Genomic DNA, 16,506 nt, shown 5'->3' on the forward strand with positions numbered 1-16,506 from the left:
CTGTTTTTCTCAGCCACAGTGCTTCCCGTGTTTCAAAGGCCGACTAACCCAACTCGCCTTTAGAGCTTCGTTCGTTGTCGTTCCATTAGCACCTAAAGACATTAAGCTAACCACACTCTGCGAACCCCCAGTCTTTGTAGGGGGGACACCCTTCACCGCACCATAAAAGAGGTGAACCTCGAGCTCCGCCTCGACAAGCGCCTTTACCCTCCCCCTCATCCATCACTCACGGTGCCGGAGGCTCGCCTTCTTCGGCGCGTTCAAATGAATGCAGTCATTACCCCGTCCTGCCTCTTTCTCTATCGCTATCTATCGGACCCTTCCTGACCCAACTGCCCCTGTATCTATGCGGACCTGGCCCATTGCCTCTTCTATTGCCCGGCTGCTCAGCAGTCGGATTCCTACCCCCCACGTTCTCTATCCATGACCCCCTAGCTCGACTGGCTTGGCGCTGAAGGGGAGGAAGAACAGCGACTTCTGGTCGCCCAGGCGGTCGACATGATCGGCCTCTAAATTATGGCCGAATACCGGTCTATTACTACTACTTACTACTACTATCTTATTTCAATTACAGTACTGCGTTCGCTAATCTCATACCCGCAACCCTTATGCCTTTACAAACCATTCGTACCACTAGGTAACTATTCGGTCTAAATTGTGCTCTAGCCTCATCAAAGCCACATTCCTCTTTCCTTCTTTTTTCAGGTGCTCTTCGTAGGCACTTCGATGGTCCCTTCTTTCGTTAGTTCGCAACCCTCAGGTATTTGCACTTCTCTGCGGAGCGCAATTCGCACTTCAGCTCATGCGCCCCGCTGCGGTGGCTCAGTGGTTACGGCGCTTGGCAGCTGACCCGAAAGACGCGGGTTCGATCCCGGCCGCGGTAGCTGAATTTTGATGGAGGCGAAATTCTTGAAGCCCGTTTACTGTGCGATGTCAGTGCACGTTAAAGAAACCCAAGTGGTCGAAATTTCTGGAGCCTTTCACTACGGCGTCCCTCATAGCCTGAGTTTCTTCGGGACGTTAAACCCCAATAAACCAAACCAAACCAAACTTCAGCTCATGCAGCGCCGCGGTGGGACCACGTTAGGCAGCGTACGAAGTTCGCCCGTATCGTCAAATCCAGGTTTCATGTCCAGTACAAAATATCACAAGGCCCTGATCACTCACTCTCAGCGTGGGGAGGACAGGCGCGGTAACTCGATTAATGCGAAAACTGCGTACTGGAGTTCGGTCGCCTTACAGATGCGGTAAGGAATTGTGAGAAGATGTGTGCGTTGAAACCTAGAACCACCTCATGTCAGGGCAGCAGCTTTGCTGGGCCGTCGCTTTGCCTGCGACGTGACTAATTTTTCTATTCTTTTTTGTTCTTTCGTTTTTCCTCCTTCACATGCGCACGGGAAAGACAGTTGCCTAACTGGTGCTAGCTGACACGGCCGTACACGCTCTTGATCCTTCGCCTACTACCTGCCGCTGTAGCTCAGGGGCTTCGGTGTTTGGCAGCTGGTCACAAGGTCGCGGGATCGTATCCAAGCCGTGCCAGCCGCATATCGATGGAGAGTAAATACAAAAACACGCGTGTGCTGTGCGACGTCAGCGCACGTTAAAGAACCAATATGGTATCAATTAATCCGACCCCCTCCACTGCGGCGTCTGTAATAGCCCAAATACCACACATCCCATTCATCTGGCTCGCCACTGTCAGTACTCAGCCACAGCACACTTCGAGCGCTCCTCTGCATTTTCCTCGACACCAGCGCTTTTTTCTGAACTCTAAAAGCACACTGAGAGCTTCACAAAGACACTTGCGAGCTATGCTCGCGCATATAGTTACCGTGAAAGGTTCCGGGCCTGAGGTCCTCCAGCACAACCCTATGGATGAATATGAGCCTGCGCTCGGAGCCGCCGTCGTAGAATTTGGAGCTGTCGCCAGTGGCCCGTCGGTCGAGGCCATTCTCGCCGAACTCCACCACGGACTCATTGGTCGGATCGAAGGTCGTCCACGTCACCACCATCTGCGTAGGAAGCACTGCCGGCGTGCGGCCAAGAGCCGCATTGACTTCTCCAGCCCGAAACCAGTAGGGGCCAGCGCGCCGCTCATGTAAACGTTACGCTAGTCTATTATGCATTGTTTGCCACAAAATAAGTATCGCGCTTTCTCGCGCATAATAGCGGGAATCAAAAATCTTTTCTGACCTCTCAGGTGTGGACTGTTTACTTCGATAGCTTCTTTGAACTGAATTGAAACTGTCTGGGCTACAGCGCGTTTAAAGCGAAGGAAAAGACATCTGCTCCGCATGCCAGATATAGCCATGAGATTCTCCGTAAGAGCACTCTCCGATTTGTTGCCAAGAATGTTGCGTTGTCCTTTTCATCTGATGCCGTCGCCGCTGCGCAGTTTTTTACGTTCTGCAAATGCCGGGTGCTCTTATATGTACCGTCTTTGTCAAAAGTAACCAGGCTGCATGGTTTGCTTCTAGCTCGTACAGTGGAGCCCTTACAGCTTCCATGAAGCTGAAATGGTCGTTAAAGATAAGGACTGGGGGTCTTCTTACCTTCCAACACGTTTCGATTTCTAGGAAAGCAACAAGGGCTTTATTATAGAAGCTAGAAGCGAACCTTGCAGCCTGGTTACTTTTGACAAAGACGGTACATATATACCTCAACAGCGCACTTGAGGCCGTTTAGGCTTGAGGATCTAGCTGCGTAACTCCGGCCGCGCCACTTTGCCGTTGGAAGCCCGGCATGAGACAGCACCCAGAGCCAGCATTGAGTAGTAAATGCGCATTTGCCTGAACAAAACGTATAGTGCGTCACAATGCGCACCCACGACAATTAAACCCACACTGGATGTAGCATGTCGAATTATACTATACGAGCAACGAACTGCTTCAATGTACTGTTGGCCCTATCAATGGCACTATCATTCGCATATTTCAGATGATGGTCAAGGAAAATTGCACGTAAATTCAAGGCTACTTATTAAGTAGAATCAAGTGCAGTTTCCATCAGTTCCACGAGTTCTCCCTTTGGCTTAGAGTGTTCTTATTATCGTTACAGAGCAAAAGACAAGGACGAGACGAGTACACAGACACGGCGAGGCGTTTGCCTTGCGCTGTAACGATAGTGGCACACCAACATGTCCAAGCTTCCCTTAGAGTGTTGGTTGCAGTGCAAGTCGCCCAGGGGTGACACACGCAAAATCACCCACGAGAATTCTAAAATTCGGCCACCATTTTTCCGGATTAGTGTCTTTGGCATATTCTCATTAAGCAGAACCGTCGAAAGCTTGTTTTTTACAAATCTGAAGTAAACAAACTTGAATAACACATCGCGGGTTATTTGGTTCGTCACAAGGCAGAACAGCGCAAGCTACACACGGACAAGAAAGTAGACGAGACACACACAGCGCTGACTTAAAACTGAAGGTTTATTTTTTCACGCACTTCGGAAGATTTTCTTGAAGGTATTGGTGAGCGCTATCAAAATAGAGAAAAGGGACGAACACACAGGACGAAGCGCTTTCTAACAACTGTTAATCTCTGAAGAAATATGACTATATACAGCAGCATCAAGAAAATAAGAAGAGCAACCGAGTCTGATCAACAGTCATCGCCACCAGAAATCACACAAGAGAACTCAGATCATCCGGCTACCGATAAGAACCGCAATTCTTCATCTATAAGGGCTATGGAGGGCGTGCTGACACAACTCTCTTTAAGATGCGCGATTTTCACGGCTTCAGTGATTTCTCGCGTGGTTTTCTCATCGCACCTGCGCAGCACGCTCGTGTTGCCCAGCTCATGCAGGGGCGCATTTACAATATCGGGAGTGAATGATCAGATAGCCTGAGATTTGTTGCGTCACATTGTATTTATGCTCGGACAACCTCTTATTAAAGCATCTGCAGGTTTGGCCTACGTATGCATGGCCGCGAGACAAGGGATGGAATACACGACTCCCTGAGCACAGGAAACGAACCGGTCGCGATTATTTATGGTGCATCCTGTGTGCTTACGACCCATTTGATTAACGCGCTTGCAGAGGCTTGACAAGCGATGCGGAGCTGAAAATAAAACATCTATTCCTACTCTTTTTTCTATCTTTCTTAAGTTGTGTGAAAGAATAAGATAAGGATAAGATCGCAGTCGTTCCCTATGCACACGGGATTAGCAGGAAACAAGAGTAGGAATACATGTTTTATTTTCAGCTCCGCATTGCTTGTCAAGCCTCTGCAAGCGTGTTAATCAGATGGGTCGTAAGCTCACAGGATGCACCATAAATAATCGCGACCGGTTCGTTGGGACCGGCGTCCCAAAGCACCGTAGGCTTATGCAGCCTATTTAAGGAAGCCTTGGCAGCAAGGACCCTCAATCCATCTGCTGCCTCTTCAGAACCCGAAAGGAACGCAGTAGGCCTGCGTCGATGATCCAAGGGAAGTCACCGGCAGCACGGACCCAACGTCCGACAGCTGCCACTTCCACGCTTGAATGACCAGACTTGTGTTGCGGTGTCTTCCTCTACACCTCGGTTTGCCGACAAGTCAGCCCTCCGCTCCTCGTGCCTGCCTCGCGCACGCCACTCGCACGCGCACACGCTCAACGCGAGGCTGGCACGCACGGCGCTCCGCTGTCCGACGCACCACTGCCGACACGCCGCGTTCCAAAAATCCCTCGATGGTTTGTTGTGCACATCGCAGTAGGCCAAACCGGTAGATGCCTTAATATGAGATTGTCCGAGCTCAATTAAAATGTGACGCAACGAATCTCAACCCATCTGGGCATTCACTGCCGAGATTGTAAATGCGCCCCTGAGCTGGGCAACACGAGCGTGCTGCGCAGGTGCGATGAGAAAAGCACGTGAGAAATCACTGAAGCCGTGAAAATCGCGCTTCTTAAAGAGAGTTGTGTCAGCACCCCCTACATAGCCTTTATAGAGGAAGAATTGCGGTTCTTATCGGTAGCTGGATGGTCTGAGTTCTCCTGTGTGATTTCTGGTGGCGATGACTGTTTATCAGACTCGGTTGCTCTTCTTATTTTCTTGATGCTGCTGTACATTTACCGAAGTGCCTGAAAAAATAAACCTTCAGTTGTAAGTCAGCGTTGTGTGTGTCTCGTCTACTTTCTTGTCCCTGTGTAGTTTGCGCTGCTCTGCCTTGTGAAGTAAACAAAATATGAAATCAATAGGCTAGCACTCAATAGTGAAAACGCCGTACAGGGCGTCCCAAATGGACCATCACACTGTACGAAGAAAATATAATAGCTAATTCAGAACAATTTCACAGAAGGTACGAAGTAGGCAACCACCTGCATAACAAGGCAAAAATCGAGTTAAACTTTTCCATTGCAATAGGGTGAAAATTACTGAAAAGCGGAAAGATTAAAAACGTCCATTTCTGCAATACGAAGACTTAGTTAATTCTTGAAAATATGCAATCACGGTAAAAGTTTCAGGAAAAATGGCAGTGTGTTCCAAATCACACGGCTGTGACAGATGACGTCGTTTTGCTCTAATAGCTGTTCACTTTTGACCTGCAAAGCTCTCCCAGGCTGCAAAGGTCGTGGAGCTTTCCTTACCCAACGCATTCGAATTCCGATTTAGAAAGGAGGGGGTGAGTCTTAGTGTCCTAAACTCACGCTATCCCGCAATAGGACCGAAAAAGGTAGAGGGCTGATAGGTTGCTGTTTTCATGTAATCAGGAAAAGGCATGTTAGAGAAATAGCTGCGTGTGACAATGCGGAAGGTATTGTTCCGTAAACCTACAGATGCAATGCGGCAATGTCGTTTCGACATGCAGCACTGGCGTATATGAGGCGACTGTGCGAATGCATAACACAAGGATAAGAGTACGTACAAAGGAGAATATGGATGAGGTGTAATACGTGAGTATTAAAGCAGCCATTAAAGCTCATCCATATTCTCGTCCATATAGAGCTCCACACAGAGCTCTTCGAATTGTCGCGCAAAACATTCAGCATGCTCATCCGGATGAATTATTTGCCGTTCTGGGTATCCGAAATATTTACAACCTAGTAACTTATAACACCGCTGCCTTAATTTATCAGATCATTCACAGCACACTCAATTTAACTACAGTATGTCTTCATCGCTCACTACGCACCAACACGTCTACTACAAGACATCGGCTCTTCCTACAATACACACCAATAATGGTCGGCAAACGTTGCAATTTAAGGGTCCTCATTTGTGGAATGGTCTTGGTTATAATGTTCAAATTTCACCTACTCTTCATGCCTTTCAAAAACAATTGAAACATTTTCTACTGAATTCATCCTAGTCTACATTCTTTAGTGCTTTGGTCTGAGTTTTTTTTTCTAATTATAACATGTTTATTTGATGTTTTCACTAGTATAGTGCCTACTGCTGTAAAAAGCTTATTAGTTGCGTTATTTGTTGCTGTCGTCTACATCATATGTATTAGCTTTTAGTGTTCGGGACTCTTAAACAAATTTCGTTGGGTCCCTGAAGTTGTGTGTTTGTATTTCATGTTTTGTGCTAAATAAATATGCTATGCAATTCCAGCTCCTCCACATTCTCCGTAATTATTGAAATTGATTATTCCCTTAATTCAGGAAAAAAGCAGTTGGAACATTTACTGTGTGCAATCACGGGTCCTGCTCTCCTGCGGCAACACAAGCACACAAACCGTCAACAGCAGGCTTGGGTCACAAACGTTGACCTGACACCCTTTTTTTGTGTGATCGCGCTTAGTCAGCGGGCAAGTAAACTAGCTTGAATGTATGCGACCTATAATGTTATCTGCTTCGCTACCGCATCCGAAATTGATAATTACTATAGCGAAAATTCAGAAGCAGACAGGAACGCTAATCGTGCCGTTTTCTCGCTGCGCCTGCTATTTCGCCAGAAACTATGAAAATAGGCACCCAGTACCAACGAGCCCGACTCAAGATTTCAACGCCCAGCGCAGCAGAGGTGCACCCTTGCTTCTTCGGCGACAGGGCTGAAAATCGCTTCGTTACCACCGTCCTTTGTGTTCACATGTTCTACCCATCTGCTCAAATCTATATGCAGCCAATCAAAAAGCAGCACTGAAGAAAGTAGGAATGAAAAACACTCGAAACAATCCAAGCTATGGGGCTCAAGCTGACAAAGAAAATTCTAACGAGCACAGTTGGCTCATTTAGATCCTTACATCAGCAGAATATGGCGTATACATTATTTGAAATGGGATTTCAGCGCTTGCCTTATAGGCGTTACGGGGCCCCTATTGTTCTTGTAGTACTTTCAAGGCACTGCTAAGCTTCTTGCGGACTTCTGGCCTGCACCATAGGTTGTGACTTCATCGAACGCTGACTTTTTAGAGTGGCTTCAGTTTTCTGTTACTCCCCTTTATTTTTCATATTTTATCCCCTAACCCCCTTCCCCCCGTGTAGGGTAGCAAACCGATTATTATTCGGGTTAATCTCCCTGCCTTTCCTCTTCTACCTCCTCCTCCTTTAAAGGAAAGATGTGCTTGTCATTACAGTGTAATATGACTGAGTTTCGGTTTCTGGATTTCGCTTGTTCAGAATAAACACTCCTCCCATGTCGCACACGATACGTCATCGCTCGGTTGTCTCAAGTGACTTAACGCGAAACAAGTGCAAGAAAGTTTTCTTCTTATTACTGAAGACCTTCCTTTGTCCCGTCTCTTCTGTATGCATCAGATCAACACGTTGAAAAGCGTGCACGCAGTCCTGCAGTGGGATAACCCAGGCGTAGCACGGATTAGAGCGCTATATTTTTTTTAACGTCTTTATTTCTGCATTTAGTAGGCCGATACCTTGCGGCAGAACTAAGGTGCTTCATGGAGGTTGGGGTGGGGGAGTGGTTAAGGGTGGGGGTGAGGATGGGGCTGGGGGTGAAGGTCGGAGTGCGGGTTGGGGCCCGGTGTCCGCTTCTTCCTCGAGGTAGTGTCGTCCCGAGGTCGGCTCCGCGAAGTGATGGCCTGGCCCTTCATCTTCCTGGAAGTAGGAAAGAAAAGTTCGCCAGAGCCGGAGTGCGTCTGATGGCCCGATGTGCGATGGCGGATCGACCCATTCCTGCAGGGTTCCAGGTCGAAGCCCGCCCAGGGACTTGAGTGCTCTTTCCCGTACTGCGTCAAAGGTAGGGCAGCTCCACAGGAGATGCTCGGCCGTGCCTCTGGCAGGGCACGTCGGGCACTGAGGAGTCGGGTATCAGCGCGGGTTTATGAGGTGCAACTTCGCTGGTGATAGAAGCTGGCCAGTCTGGGCTCGGCGAAGGAGCACTGCCTCCACTCTCCTTAATGCGCTATGTGGACGGCGATATAGTTGCTCAGGGTTGGCCAAGTGCTGGAGTATGCTGCGACGATAGCGTTGTGCGCGATGCCATGTCTCCGCCCTATCCATATGGGGCGGCGACGGGTGCGCAACGTCATCAGGGGGCCAAGAAGCGGAAACGAATGTGGATACAGGCAAAGGTGCGGAAAGAGTGCTGCGCGCGCTGCCTGGTGTGCCTTTTCGTTTCCAGTGATTCCTTCGTGTGCAGGAATCCATTTGATAATGACAGTGTAGCCCTCCTCTCGCAGGCGACGGGCTTCGGTTCGAATAGTGTTGAGAACGGCATAGTCAGCTCCCCCTGCGCGGCAGGCGGTGTACGCTGCTTGTGAATCTGTGTAAACATGGTAGGTGCAAGGAGCCGGATCTTGTCTTTCTACTATTCGAGTAATGGCAAGTCGTATGGCCATGAGTTCGAGATTGGTGACAGTGTGTTCCTCGGAAAGCCGTTGAACTACAGAGGTATCTGACACAGAATCGTGACAAGCTATAGCGGCGCAGTGTTGAAACTGAGCGGCGTCTGTGTATAGTTGGATGGCTCCTACCTCGGCTAACTTGTATGATGTCTTCTCGTGCCGTTTGGCGGCAGCTTTGCGCCTTTGAGGATTAGCCGAACTCATATTCTTTGGTAATGGCATACCATCTACTAAGTCGATCAATTCCCATGGCGGGGCAGCGGACGAAAGTGGCGCTAAGTTGTCAACGTTGTAGCCTAATGCCCGCAGCATCTGTCGGCCAGCCGCCGTTGTGGAGAGACGGACTCGCTGGGCTAGCGATTGCTGCTCTGCCAGATCCTGTAGGGCATTGATTTTGCTGCATGCGTTTAGGTTCACTACTGGGTAGTACTGCGGCAGACCAGTAACCAGGCGCATCGCCTTGCGATTGATTCGCTCAAGCTGAAGGCGTTGGGTTGCGTTAAGCCGCATGTACGAATATGCGTACAGGATTTTTGATGTTATGAGTGCCAGGGTTATCTGACGGAGCCCCACCTCCTTGATTCCCCATCCACGCGCAGAGACGCGGCGCATAAGGTGTAAAGCTAGATGACAGCTATGCATCGTGTTATGAAGCCAGCTTTTGGCTCCTCCATCCTCGTCAATAAGCATGCCGAGTATACGGATTGTTTGTTTCCGGCAGATTACTGAGTGCCCTAAATGAAGAGAGATAAGTTTGCGTTCGGCCTCGGCTCGTACCCGCGAACCATTTAAGACAACCACATACTCGGTTTTTTCGGGAGAGGTTTCCATTCCACACTTCTTGATGTATTCATGGACGGCATTAAGGCCTGTTTGTAGGGCTAGTTCTTGCTCTGCAGGGGACCCTGAATTAGTCCACAACGTTATATCGTCCGCATACACGGCAAAATTAAGACCGGGTATCGACGACAGCATTGGCGGGAGACCTGACATAGCAATGTTAAAAAGAGCCGGTGATATGACAGCGCCTTGGGGGACACCTCTTTGGTTATGTTGCCATTCACCTTGAGTATCTCCAACCATTACTGAGAAAGTTCTTTCTGCAAGAAAGGCTTTCACGAAGCGGTAGAGGCTGCCGCCTATCCCCACTTCCTGTAGCCGGTGAAGTATGGTCGAGTGGGGCACGGAATCAAACGCCTTTTTGACGTCTACCCCAACAACCACTCGGAGCTGTGCGCTGCTAGGGTATGCGAGAACGTCGTTATAAAGCCTTCTGAGAATGTCTTGGGCACAGAGCCCTCGACGAAAACCTACTTGCATAGGAGACAGGACGTTGTACTTGTCTAAGTACCATTCAAGTCTTCTTAGAGCCATACGTTCCATGACCTTACAAAGGTTAGACGTCAGCGATATTGGCCTGAGGTCTTGTAATGTTCGACTTGGCTTGCCAGGTTTTGGAATTGGTATTACCACTGACTTCTTCCAGGCAAGAGGAAGATCACCGTTGGCCCAGTACTTGTTCATCTCTTTCAAGAGGGCAACTTTATGTGACTTGGGAAGGTTCAGAAGTGTTGAGTAGCGTATACAGGTATTGCCCACGAGGCAAGACAAAAGGAGACTATTGGTCTCCTGACTAGGTCTTGGCCTCGCCGGGCGCAGCAGCGGCAGTAGTACCTAACATATCACCTTAAGCATACATCCTAATCACGATCGGATCAGATGATATAATCCTACATGCAATATACATATGCACAAGCAAGAGCCTCCGCGGTGGCTCAGCGGTTATGGTGCTCGGCTGCTGACCCAAAAGACGCGGGTTCGATCCCGGCCGCGGCGGCTAGAATTTCTTAGGAGGAGAAATTCTAGAGGCCCGTGTACTGTGCGATGTCAGTGCACGTTAAAGAACCCCAGGTGGTCGAAATTTCCGGAGCCCTCCACTACGGCGTCTCTCATAGCCTTAGTCGCTTTGGGACGTTAAACCCCATAAACCAAACCAAACCAAACATATGCACAAGCTGCGAGACATAAATGGCACTTTGCTTAATAGCGACATGAAGATCATAGGAATATTTAACAAAAAAAAACAAACAAGAACATCAATGACACAATAGAGCGCGTGCTCTTTGCCTGAACCGATATACAGATGTGACATTTTTTGCAGTAGCTATTATATCTGGATAGGAATTGCAGAACTTTGAAATTTGATGTTCGATAGTTTCTGTACCATGATTTGTTCTTGGCCTTTCTGTCAGTAAGGTAGTATGGCGCAATGAATAACCGGTATCTCTATCAAGGTACAGATTACAAAACGCCGCAGAATTTGTTGTCATCTCTTTATATATATACAGACTCAGTTTCAGGTGATACGAAAACATGAAAGACGGTAGATTGTGGCGGATCATGAGCTCAGAAGCACTAACTAGTCCATTTGCTGGCTGAAATAAACGTGCAGCTTTCCGAATGAGCACACATAGTCTTTCGCGATCAGTTTTTGTGGTAGTTCCCCATACCAGCAGACAATAATTTATATGAGATTGAACAAGAGAAAAATACAGTCGCTTCTTGAGCCAAACGGGCAACAGATTACGAAGCCTGTATAGCATGCCAACTTATTTTGCAACCTTGATGCGGACATTATTAACATGATATGACCAACTAAGTTTCCTGTCAAAGGTAACTCCTGAAAACGAAAGGTTTGGTTTATGGTTTGGTTTGGTTTATGGGGTTTAACATCCCAAAGCGACTAAGGCTATGAGAGATGCCGTAGTGGAGGGCTCCGGAAATTTCGACCACCTGGGGTTCTTTAACGTGCACTGACATCGCACAGTACACGGGCCTCTAGAATTTCTCCTCCAAAGAAATTCTAGCCGCCGCGGCCGGGATCGAACCCGCGTATTTTGGGTCAGCAGCCGAGCACCATAACCGCTGAGCCACCGCGGCGGCGCAAACGAAAGATTTTCAACCTGTTCAATCTCAGAAGTTCGAAACGACAGTCTCACAACATGGAATATGGGCTTATTTTTTGCACAAAACAACATAAACTTCGTTTTATTTGTATTTAATTCAAATTCATTTAGAAAAATCTACGTGCTGAGTTCCAGTAGCCAAGTATTAGAAATAATTTCAAGTTGTTTAAGATTTTTACCATGAAAGAAAACGTTAGTATCATCGGCATATAAAATTATATCATTGGTTAAAGGAATGTTTACTATATCATTAATGTAAATAATGAAAAGTAAAGGCCCTAGTATAGATCCCTGCGGAACTCCATATTTTATAACACTCATTGCGGATGAAACACCGTGCACTGATATATACTGCAGTCTCGACTTAAGATAACTACGCATTAGTTGGTGCGCAATACCCCTTATTCCATATAACTCAAGTTTTCGTAATAAAATGTTGTGTTTGATGGAATGAAATGCTTTTCGAAAGTCTAAAAAAAATTCCTACAGTAAAACGCTTGCTCTCTATATTGCTAAGAATGCTATTTTTAACTCGTAGTAATGCGGATTCAGTCGACTTGGCTTTTTGGAACCCATATTGACAGTTCGTAATTACATGCAGTGAAGAAAGAAAGCCAGTCAAACGGACATATGTAACACGTTCTGCGAGTTTCGAAAAAAGCGGCAGAACCGAAATAGGCCTATAATTACTTAGATCATTATATGGTCCTCTTTCTACAGCAACCCGAGCGATTTTCATTTTTTCTGGAAAACAACCGGTCTCGAACATACGATTGCAGATGTATGTTAAAGGTTTTGCTATAAATTCAGCAACTGCTTTGACTGGTATCACTTTTATTTCATCTTCGCCAGCTGCCGAACTATTGTTTAAGGAAATAATAATAGAAATAATCTCATCCTCTGAAGTGGGTTGGAAGAATAAAGAGTCGCTGATTGTTTGCTTAATATACCTTTCACAGCTGCGTTGTGAAGAAACATGAAAAGTGGAGGTGGATGCCCCCGCGTCTAAAGAGTGGTTGTTAAATGAGTTAAATTGCGGAGTTTAACGTCCCGAGGTGACACGTTAGCTATGAGGGGTGGCGAAGTGGAGTGCAGGGGGTGAATTTAGACCACCTGAAGTTATTTAACGCCTACTTACATCGCACTGCACACGGGAGTTTTTGTATTTCGCCTCCATCGGAATACGGCCACAGCGCGTCCGAATGCTAAGATGCGCGCTTATTTCCCCCACGCCCTCCTCGAATTTGTGCCGACAGGCTGCACCCCTCACCATCTCATCCACCGCCTGTAAGCAGCCGCGAAAGGATTTTATGGCAAGGGGGGGGGGGGGGGGGGGGGGGGGGGGGCTATCTGGCCGCACAGTTAGAGCGTTGGCCCCCTCGTCGACCTTGGGGTCGCCCAACTACCTTCCACAAGCCTCCGACCGGCGACTGACCACACGGAGGGAAGAACAGGCCGCAGGAAACAGTAAGCGTAAAGGGAAGGTTTTACAGGCATCAGAATTCCAAGTAAACCGATTTAGTAAACGTTATGCTATATCCCGCTCACATGTACGCAGCCTGCCCGCTTTAAAGTTTTCGGGGTCCCGAAAACATGCATTTGCAAGCCTCTCAAGGAAGCGATAGGATTCTTGGAATGGCGTTGCGCACACGAACAAACATACACAGGAAAGAGCAGAAGACAGGGCGCAAATAGAGCGATAGAGCGATAGGAGAAGCCTGCTTCTTGCGTTGTTAGCTGGGGACTCAAGAATACGAGAGGCTGCGCAGCTGTCGTGCGACGCTTTCAAGGCTTTCGTAAACCCTTACCTTATCTAAGCTCTCAGTCATGAATACTTTCATTGATTAATTTTTGCGCAAAAGCGATGAACATGGCGGCCGCAAGGCAGACTTTCTTCGCCTAGCAGACGACGCGCTCGCCGCGCTGGACCACCGCTGGCAACAACAGCCCAATGTTAAACGCGCGCCGCCCGCTGATTGCGGTACTTTCAGCACAGAGCGAGAGAGCGCGCGCGTCCGTCGAGACCGGCCGTGATGAGGGATGCATACTTTGCTGTTCATCGTCTTCGCGCCGAGGGAACATAACTGGTCTTAGCGGAGTGAAAATGAGTATAAGTGTTCCAAACAGACTAACGGCTTCCACGTGGGTGGTACCAGAGTGCATTGTTAGCCCATACGTCTTCAGGTAGCATAAGTCCTGAAGATACACCTTCTTTACACCCTTTTTTTTTCTTAGAGTGTGGGTACAAAGGCGGCGTCTAAGCACAAGGCGATATCTCTGAACCCCCCCCCCCCCCCCCTTTGTCATTGAGAAGTTTACTTTCTTTTTAATAAATCATAAGCTTAGCGTGCTCCTCCGTTTCGCCCTGTCCGCAGCAGAAATCGTGGCCGCACGCCAAGATGCTGAGCGCCGATAACACTGTTTTTTTTATCTTTTGCTGATAGCTGAGGCAGGGGTGGCTCGCTCTGCGAACATGGTAGACCGCCAAGCAGCTGTGCGCCCTTCACAGGAGCGCCAGTGGCGGTCGCTACAGGCGTGATCACGTGTTCGCCCAAGCATGTAGCCGCGGTGGCGGTAATCCTGATTAACGATAATCGGTTATAACGTTCGGATTATCAGATTTTCGCAATATAATTATAAGTAGACTGCACTTTACGCTACTTTTTGTAGCGTGAAGCTGTAACTATTTAAAAGTTGCTTCTTACATTTTGACTATTTTCCTTTCAGACTATGCTTCTTAGCAAACTATTTGCGAGCTAAAGATTGTGGAAGAATTTGTAATTCATTTGCAAATTACTGATAGTGCGCTATCAGATACGCATATAAAAAAGGCTAAAAATGATGAACTGCTGGCTAACGATCATTCAACAAGAAGCCCGAAGACCAGTCAGTACTATGTGTAGAACTGATGAATTTTCTCAGTTATCTGCAGCTGTTATTGCGCAGTGTGAGAAACGGAGGAAACTTATCTGTTCTTTAAAAGAGTTCTATCTGTTCTATCACTAATTTTCGCCGTTTTCCATGCATGTAAAGGTTCCATTAGCCCACGTTTTCAGAGTATGGATAATAGCTTCGAAGCCGAATTCACTCAAAAACAGTCTGCATAGCGGACGTTGACAGAATTATTTTCATCGAGTACTTTATTATTGAGGTTATCCACGATTACAGCGTTCTTGATTAAGTAGAAAGCGTATCCAGTGTAGCATTCAGAGCCAGCAGAAATTCTCGGATTCACTGCGATGGCGAGCGGCAAATAAAGGTAGGCATAAAACTGCTCTAGATGCGAAAAATGCAAATCTAGTTTATATCAATACCGACTATGTGAGGACGCTCCCTACTCGTTCCCTTTGGTTTGCTTTCCCGCAATACACCCTGCCTAGTTTGTTACCTTACGTAACAAGAGAGGGCGCCACGCACGGCATTACTGCTGCGCGCGCGCGAGGGAGAGCACTCGGCTCGTCGGCTGGCAAACTCGTCGCGTGCGGATGTATCGGCGCGGGCTTCCGCTCCCCGCCAGCGGGGCGAGGCCTGAATGTGGGAACCTTCTCCCGCCAGCTCGTCCCGTCCGGTCGTGAAGTATCTCCCCTGCCCTAGTGTGGGCCGAAATAAAGAAGTTTTTTCGGGGCCAGCAATATTCGACTCCACTATAAATCAGTGTTTCTCTTAGATGCATTCATTGTTTTTTTGTCCTCCTAACTACTATAGACAAGCGTCATGTTTGTAAACAAAGGTGGCGCTGCGGTCGACAGCGACGCGGGGTGTAGGCAAAAACGTAGCATGCCTACACCGCGCCAAGCGATGCTGCCTTCGAAACCAACTCGCGTGCGCGCATATTTCAAAGCGTGCGCGTCGCTTGTGGTTAGAAACATTTCTGTTAGTGACCGGAGAGCAGTTCAGCACTTTTTCAACCTGTTCGCCAGACGGATTTATCTGGCGAAGCGCTGCATAGGCTTCCTTCTGCGCCCCTATGTTTGGCAGCAACGGCGCGGCTACGGCGGTGTTGACTTATTAAATGAAACCGAGAAAGCACGAGGTATACAGGTCTGCAGTCTCAACATCTGGGGCGATACAGCATACCCGATCGCTAAGTGCAAGAAGAAGGACAACAGGATGCACGACGCGAGGCAAGTTTTTCTTATGACGAACCTTTGTGATGTGCCTGCTCTCGTCCAGCCACTTCAGTGCGGAGAACGCCGAACGCCACTGGACACTGAAGCCATGCAGTTACTTTTAATGGGTCATGAAAATGCGATCTTCACTGGTAATGTCTGAAAAAAAATGCTTTTTATCGCTTGGCTTTAAGAGAGGTGCACAGGCGAATGGATAGAAGTTTACCTCGATCTACAACGAAGTTACGTTTGCTCTGCAGAGCTAAATATTTTAAGTCATTCTGATTGCAGGCCTTATTCTGCTTGATAACTGGTTTTTGGTCTGGTATTTGCTGTTTTCGCCGGGTTCTGATTGACCAGTAATTGTAAAATGGGAAATAGCACTGCATGATTTTGCCGATACCTTAGCGACGTTTAATCGTTTTCTAGGATAGGTGGTGAAAAAACGTACAAGTTGAAGCTCGTGGAAGCGAAGATAAAGAAAAAACTACGCGTCGTATATTCCTACTACCCGACTACAGTGCTGCTTCAAACGTCGCGCTTAGTGGCCAGATGAATGCTGAAGGCGACTGGCAGCAGCTGTTTTTTTTTTCTTTTCTTCTTTTTTAGCGCGAAGAGATGGCCGGGACGAAGTGCGGGTGTTTGTCGCCTGAAGACGGTCCCAGCTGCGTACAATTTACGGTCACACACACATGGAATG

General features: G+C 47.8%; 1 protein-coding gene across 1 annotated transcript in view; it reads right to left on the minus strand.

Moving 5' to 3' along the window:
• Positions 1 to 16,506, minus strand: part of LOC149367679 (acid phosphatase type 7) — an 87,057-nt gene that overhangs the window by 59,105 nt on the left and 11,446 nt on the right. The window contains exon 2 of the mRNA XM_089556858.1: positions 1,832 to 2,026. Coding sequence (XP_089412984.1) covers positions 1,832 to 2,026 — 195 coding nt within the window. The remainder of the gene's footprint in view (positions 1 to 1,831; positions 2,027 to 16,506) is intronic.

Source organism: Amblyomma mixtum, chromosome 1 (genome assembly GCF_055824585.1).
Source record: "Amblyomma mixtum isolate Tamu chromosome 1, ASM5582458v1, whole genome shotgun sequence".
Lineage (NCBI taxonomy): Eukaryota > Metazoa > Arthropoda > Arachnida > Ixodida > Ixodidae > Amblyomma > Amblyomma mixtum.